The sequence below is a fragment of the Glycine max genome, chromosome 6 (genome assembly GCF_000004515.6).
Source record: "Glycine max cultivar Williams 82 chromosome 6, Glycine_max_v4.0, whole genome shotgun sequence".
Classification (NCBI taxonomy): Eukaryota; Viridiplantae; Streptophyta; class Magnoliopsida; order Fabales; family Fabaceae; genus Glycine; species Glycine max.
The window spans coordinates 15803212-15811113 of record NC_038242.2 but is presented as its reverse complement, the minus strand read 5'-3'; the positions used below and the strand labels follow the sequence as shown (position 1 = coordinate 15811113).

Here is a 7902-nt window from a genome sequence, read left to right as displayed (position 1 = left end):
GGCCATACTGGAGGGATTTAGGGTTTGAAGAATTTAGCAAGCAATTTCTCTTTTGAGTTGATTGAATCCATGTACGTTGCAGGGTGTGACTATCTTAGTTTCTAATGGAGACCATACTTTGTTACTATCGTAGGATCTATCTTAACCTTATTTATTCCCTGCACAATTAGTTGTGAAACTACTTGTGCGCTTTGAGACAATCTCCCTGATTGTTAATGGGTGATTTTAATGATATCATCTTTTTTTTAATGATAAAATTCAACGATTGAGAATTTTACCTTTTTTTTAAAAAATTAATAATAAAAATAATAACCACTAAAAATCATTATTATATGTATACATCATTAAAAAAAATTCTAAATGTCAGATTATTCTATCAATTTATTTTATAGATACGACGGAAAGAACTCAATTGGATAAAATTAAAAAATTAAGGGACCTAATTATATAATAAAAAAAATTAAGTAACCTAATTGAACGTTTTAATCAACTAAGTAACTAAATTAGGTATTAAGCCTAAAACAAAAAAATAGAACAAATCTTGTCTCAACGAATGTAGTTACTTGCTTCAAGAGTTTGTATTCATTCCAAAAGTGGCACACGTCACCAGCTAATATGTCCACGTCTATGGTCGGTTGTAGTGGCCCATGGGGACTTCGAGCTCACTGTCCCGTATGATCCCAAAGGAATTTCCTTATTCCTCTCAGTTCTTACCCATTTCATTGTCCATAAAATAAAACTGATATATAAATTGTCACCATGTCTAGTGAAAATGCTATTGAGAATGAAATAGGAGAGACTGAGAGAGTTAATTAATGATAGATGAATAATTAGGATTATTTTCTTCAATTTTAAGTTTAATCATTTATTTAAATTATAAAATTAAAATTTGTTTTTACAAGCTCTTAATTTTCATATGATGCAATATATATATATATATATATATATATATATATATATATATATATATATAAACCAATGAGCAAGAAATCATAGAACTATCATAAGTATATAACAACTAATTACCTTAACAATTAACAAACTATTTGTCACTGCAACAAAACTTTCGTGCAATGTAATACTTTGAATACGTTTATGTCATTTTAAATTTAAAACAAATTTATTTTAATAATTTGTTAGACAAAAATTAAAATGTATAAATACTCAATCAAAAGGCAAAAAATATTAAAAATATTTAATTTTTTGTAATTAAATATTTGATACTTAATTAATTGAAAAAACCAAAAAAAAGTTAAAAAATTTCTCAGTCCAGATCATAATTCATAGGGTAAGAATAGTATGAATACAACATTAATTAATTTCCAAATCAATCTTCAATTATTTTTACTTAAAGAACATTTTTAATAAAAATATTTAGATGGCTTATTTAACTTTAAGTAATATTATTTAATTTTTTTCTCATGTCAACATATTACATAATATTATTTATATAAATAGTTATTACTTAAATATTTTTAAATATTATAAACCCGTAAAATTAAATTAATCATATAGTTCTTGAATTTTAATATTGGAATGAATTTGAACATAGAGTGTTTAAATAAATTGTAGATGCTCTTGGACTGTGCCTGCCAGGTGTTTGAAGAAAAGTATCCGGTCAGCGCAAGAACAAACCCAAACCCATCCACTTTATAACAATAGTTGGACATTCCTGACCAAGCTCTAGAATATTCAGAAACAGAATTGTCAGTGCCCCCTCTTGTTGAGAACAAAAAAATGGCCGATAAAATCAACAATTCATGCGAACATCAACGCCGTCCCCTATCGTTCCCCGCCGTGCGTCCCTGCGTATCAACATCTCCCTCCACCCTCCTCGCCTCCCTCATCACCCTCGCCCAAAACATATGCAACTTCCATTCCAATTCCTTTGTTTTTCACCGCAGAAATGTTAGAGAAACAACGCGCCAGATCGCGATTCTCCTCGTGCTCTTCCAAGAACTCCACGACCGTGGTTCAATCATCCCTCACTCTATCCGCCTCTGCTTCTCTGACCTCCACGTCACCTTCCAGAAGATCCACTTCTTAATGCAAGACTGCTCCCGCGAAAGCGCGCGCCTCTGGATGCTAACGAAATCCCAATTCATCGCTACGCAGTTTCGCGTCCTCGTTCGCGAAGTGGCGATAGTCCTAGATGCAATACCCGTGTGTTGCATTGATATAAACAATGAAATAAAAGAGCTAGTTGAGTTAGTGACCAAGCAGGCCAATAGAGGCAACCTCCAACTCGACCGAAACGACGAGAATGAAGCAAAACGACTTCGTTTCCTTCTGGCCCAGCTCGAGAGAGGAATCGAGCCTGACGTGGACGTAGTGAAATCAGTACTCAATTACCTTGAGATAAAAAGTTGGACATCTTGTAACAAAGAGATAAAATTCCTTGAAGACGAATTGGATTTCAATGAGGAAGAGGTTAGTTTGCTGAATAGTTTAATAGGATTCTTGTGTTACTCTAGAGTTGTCATATTTGAAACAATTGATTACCAATCTTCTGGAATGAAACAAATTGAAGCAAAGTGCAGCATGGAGATGCTAAGCTGTGTAGTACCAGAAGATTTCCGGTGTCCGATTTCGCTTGAGATAATGACTGATCCTGTAACCATATCATCTGGCCAGACCTATAACAGAGCCTCAATTCAGAAATGGTTTAATTCAGGAAACCTAATATGTCCCAAAACACGCGAAAAACTTGCCAGCACAGAACTTGTCCCCAACACAGCGCTTAAAAAGCTTATCCAGAAATTCTGTTCCGAAAACGGCGTTATAGTCGTGAATCCGATTGATCATAATCAAACAGTAACCAAAACAAGCGACGCAGGCAGCCCCGCCGCAGCACACGCCATGCAGTTTTTGTCATGGTTTCTCTCCAGGAGGCTCGTGTTCGGAACCGAGGAACAGAAAACCAAAGCAGCGTACGAGATTCGTTTGCTGGCGAAGTCCAGCGTTTTCAACAGGGCGTGTTTGGTGGAAATGGGAACTGTGCCGCCACTTTTGGATCTTCTCGCCGCAGACGACAGAAACTTGCAAGAGAGCGCAATCAGTGCTCTGATGAAGCTCTCGAAGCACACCAGCGGCCAGAAACTCATAATTGAGAGCAGAGGCTTGGCGCCGATTCTCAAAGTTCTCAAAAGAGGGCTCAGCTTAGAAGCGCGCCACGTGGCAGCCGCGGTTATATTCTACCTTTCTTCATCAAAAGAGTACCGAAAACTAATAGGGGAAAACCCCGATGTGATTCCCGCGTTGGTGGAAATGGTGAAAGAAGAAACAACTTTTGGAAAAAACAATTCCGTGGTTGCGATCTTCGGACTTCTCTTGCGTCGGAAAAACCACGCGATTGTGTTATCAGCGGGTGCGGTTCCTGTTCTTGTTAATACGTTAGCTTCTTCGGGTAACGCTAATCTTGTTACTGATTCCTTGGCCGTTCTGGTGGCGTTGGCGGAGAGTGTGGAAGGGGCTTATGCTCTGTTACGAGCAGAGGCGTTGCCTTTGGTGGCTAAGATTTTGCAATCTGCTACTTCGCGCTCAGGGAAGGAGTACTGTGCGTCCATTTTGCTGGCTCTCTGTGTTAATGTTGGTGCGGAAGTGACCGGTGTTCTGGCCAAGGAGGCTTCGGTTATGCCTTCGCTGTATTCGCTTCTGACGGACGGTACTCCTCACGCGGCCAAGAAAGCGCGTGCGCTCATCAATGTTATACTTGAGTTCAGCGACAAGAGGTTTTCTGGAACCGTGGGTTCCTCTGTCTCGCGGCAAAGGTTGGTTAACTTGAACTAGGTAGTGTTTTTTTCTTTTTTTCGCGGTAAATATTATATCGTTAGTTGGTTTAGGTCCTTTTTACCGAATTAATTATACTTGTGAGATTAATTAGCTCCGTGTTTTTTACCCAACGAGCTAGTTTCAAATACATGTGTAGTTTTTACATCGCTGGGATTTTCTGTATAGTTCTCAACTGAATAAGTCTATGCATGATATTAGTTGCAGAAATTAAATAACATACTCGTGTACGTACATGGAGAAATCGCATAATTGTGATACGTGAAAACTATATCTATCGGCAGAAGCAATATTAATTCAGACTTGCTTATGCGTCATCTCCTTGTCTTTGCCCTAATAAGAAGAACAACATGGATTAGAAACGTTAATACAAACATGCATTTCCAACGTGTTTATTAATTAATTGCTTTTACGTTGAATCGAATCAAAGTGGATTCACAACTTTGGAAAGCTATTACAAGTAGCTTCTACATACTTCAAATATTGAGAGTGTCATATTCACATTTAATAAATTTATTCCAAACACGTGTTTTGCTTCTACATCTTTTAACTATTCAACGAAATAATAATAAAAAAAAAACATTGATAATTAGTTTCCAAACATGCACAAACTCGATTGATATAAAGTAGAACTTCAACAAAGTTAATGTTTTGGATATATAGGGACCTGACTTAAATTTTCTCCTAGCTAGGAAGGTATTAATCCTTAGTTTCTTATTTCATTAATTTGGCAAGATAATTTTGCTAAGATTCGATTTTAGCTATAGGATCCATTAGGTTTGCGCTATGTTTGGCAGACGATACAGCAAGGAATATAAAAAACAAAATATTTTGAAATGAAACTTAGATACGTTTCATTTAATTTTTTTCTCATTCTATTTTTAATATTTAATCTTTTAAGAGTATGAACGAAATCAATTTATATTTTGCTTATTTAAGTATTAAATTATTCTTAACCCTAAATACCGTTAAAAGCTTTTTAATAAGCGAGTTCTTAATGTTGTAGTTAACAAAACAATAATTTAAAATAAATGATTATTTTGCTTAGAAATAAAATAGTTCAAATGTTCTTAGAAAATGTTTACTCCTGAACCATTTGTATCTAAATGTATTAGGATCCTCATCTTCCCGTTCAAGAAAATAGAAATAAGATGATCCAATTATTTCTTAGCCGTATAGTTTGATGTTGATATAGGGTGAGTATGGTTTAGTTTAATTTAACTACCCAGCCATATATATATATATATATATATATATATATATATATATATATATATATATATATATATAGGGTGGTTCTGGTTTGGAGGTTGAGAAATAATTGTGTATTCCAAGGTTCTGATGTTAATATGGAGGGTCTGAAACAGGATATTTCTTTCTCAGTAGTTGCTTACATATATGAATATGAATTGACTAAATTTATGATTGAAATCATATGTTCCGTTTTGCCTATTGCTTTTCTGTCTCGTCAATTGAAAATTGCATTCATTACTAAGGTAAAAAAAATCTTTCTATTTTAAATAACATCGCCTCTCTTTTAATTAGTTGTTAATTATTTTGAGAGACAAATTATATAATCAACTTCATCTAATAGAATAAAACCTTTATTGTTGTTGATATAATTTAATTGTACCGAGGACAAACAAAAAATTGATTCTCCAAAATTTATCGGTTTAGTTACCCAAAAAAAATCATTTAGTTTATGTTTTTGTTTGAAAATTAGCTTGACTAACCTATAATCAAATCAAACAAACATGGAAACTTGTCATAATGCATGTAAGAACGAACAGGAATGAGAGACCACATGGGACTGAAGTTGGACGTGTTGAGAGTGGAGAGCTTTATGGAGAAGGTTGAGACTATGGACTATGGAGGATTCCTGGCTTCATCGATAAATCTTGTGACTGGAAATCCTTGCATAGTCTCCATCACCTTTTCCATCACGTCGGAAATCAATTAAATTTTGAGGTTTTCTTTATCTTTTTTATTTGAATCAACTCGAAAGTTAATAATTAATCTTTTAAATGTTGAAATTTATTTAAAGGGTTGATGTAATATTTTTCTACCCTAAGAGCATATACTTGTAATATTTTCTAAATTCGTTCGTAACGGACTCTAATTAAAATGATGTATCGATTTAAAAAAAAATACTTATTTCACGATAAGAGTATTACATACCAAATATTTATAAACTTAAGGGAAATAAATTGATAAATAATGTAACTCCATGTTAAATAAATCTTGGCGCCCCAAAGTCTATACAAAGCATATCAAATAAAATATGATGAAAAACTACTTATTAATTTAATCCTTAGATAAATGAATAAAACTTATATCGCAATTTTACATTGTTTCAGAACATCTATAGCCCTAAAATTAATAATAATATAAAGTGAAGACCTAAATCTCTCATGTAGTATCATCATCATAACTTTATAGAGACTCACCTGTAAGAGTGAGATTTAATCCAAACCCAAACAAGCAAGTGAGATACATCTCACAATAAATTTAAAACATTAAAGAAGTCATAAAGATATAAAATACATTTAAAACAAGCATGTCTCATCCAAATCAAATAATTGTGTTCCACAACACAAGCAATTCCTCAACAAGGAAAAGGAAGATGATCTTGTGACCACTTCCAAAAACGCATTGACAGTCCTGAGGTTAAGGTTAAGCCCACTTAATTCTTTGGTGAATATAAGACTTGTTGGTCTCCTCTATATATAGGAGAAAAAAGGAGTTCATGAAGTTATATTTGTCCAATGTGGAACTTAAAGTGTTTTTCATGATCAAATGACTTACTTTGAAGCTGATTTTCTCTAAGATAGAAGTTGATTTTAGTTTCTAAGGTGTATGAATGAATTATAACTTTTTAACAAGCTTTCCAACGACACAAAAAAACCTCGAAAACTAAAACTCAATACATAACATAGTCTATCTAGGATTGTCATCATAAAACTAATATTAGACTTAAATTTTTTTTCAAACATTTTAACTATAAGAAATTAATATAATACTCTTTTATTAATAAATATAATATAACAAAGACACAACAACAACATATTTATACAAAATATAATAAAAGAATTCTAATAGTTTTTCTTATGGTATATTATTAGTACTCAAAACTTGGAGTGTTCTTAGTTGACATCTCCCAATAAATATTTTTCTATAAACTCAAAACAAATATCGAATTCATAACCACATATTTAAAGAACAAAACCTAATTAGTTATTATATTTCAATCTAATAATAATAAATATTCTAGAGCTTACCTCATTTCTTTCTTTAAGTGTTCTAAATTTTCACCCATTGTTCTAATTAAAAAAAACTGAATTTTTTTTATAAAAAAAATAGTATTTTTATTTTAAGTTAAAATAATAATTTTTAAAAAATTATACTATCACAATCTTTTTTTTAATTTGTTTAAACACAACCAATATAAAGTCAGTAATCCTATGTAATTAGCTCATAAAATAGACAAAGAAATAATCAGTACGTATCTTAAAGGATTTTTCTTGTTTGGTCGACATGCTCCTCCTAAAGGGTGATTCACAGATTCAGTAGTTTCGGAGAAAATTTTCTTTTCTTCTTTTTTTTTTTAAGAAAAATAATACAAGTAAAATTACACGGGACATGCTAGGTGCACTCAGCAACATTGTTAGTACACCCAGCAATTAGGTGAATGGGCAAAATTGCCCTTGCGTTAAAAAAAATAATTTCTTCTTCCGGAAGAAGGTTTTTCCGGAAATCTTTCGGAAGAAGGTTCTTCCGAAAAGTTTCCGGAAGAACCTTCTTCCGGAAGAACAATTTGTATTCTATCGGAAGAACCTTTTTCCGGAAGCTTTCCAGAAGAAGGTTCTTCCGGTAGAACAATTTATTCTCCCGGAAGAAGGTTCTTCCGGATAAACAATTTGTTCTACCGGAAGAACCTTCTTTCGAAAACTTTTCGGAAGAAGGTTCTTCTGGATGAACAATTTGTTCTACCGAAAGAATCTTCTTCCGGTAGCTTCTCCGGAAGAAGGTTCTTCTGATAAAATAAATTGTTCTACCGGAAGAACCTTCTTCCGAAAGAAGGAATTATTTTTTTAATATAAGGACAATTTTGCC

General features: G+C 33.2%; 1 protein-coding gene across 1 annotated transcript; it reads left to right on the top strand.

The window, feature by feature from the left end:
• Window positions 1-1599: 1599 nt before the first annotated feature.
• On the top strand, window positions 1600-3936 carry LOC100810963 (U-box domain-containing protein 18). Its single transcript, XM_003526977.5, has one exon. The coding sequence runs from the start codon at window positions 1738-1740 to the stop codon at window positions 3787-3789; it is 2052 nt and encodes a 683-aa protein (XP_003527025.1). The 5' UTR covers window positions 1600-1737; the 3' UTR covers window positions 3790-3936.
• The last annotated feature ends 3966 nt before the right edge of the window (window positions 3937-7902 follow it).

What these genes read in the sequence shown, in the direction of transcription:
- LOC100810963 (XM_003526977.5), top strand. Translation starts at nt 1,738, where the DNA reads ATGGCCGATAAAATCAACAATTCATGCGAACATCAACGCCGTCCCCTA.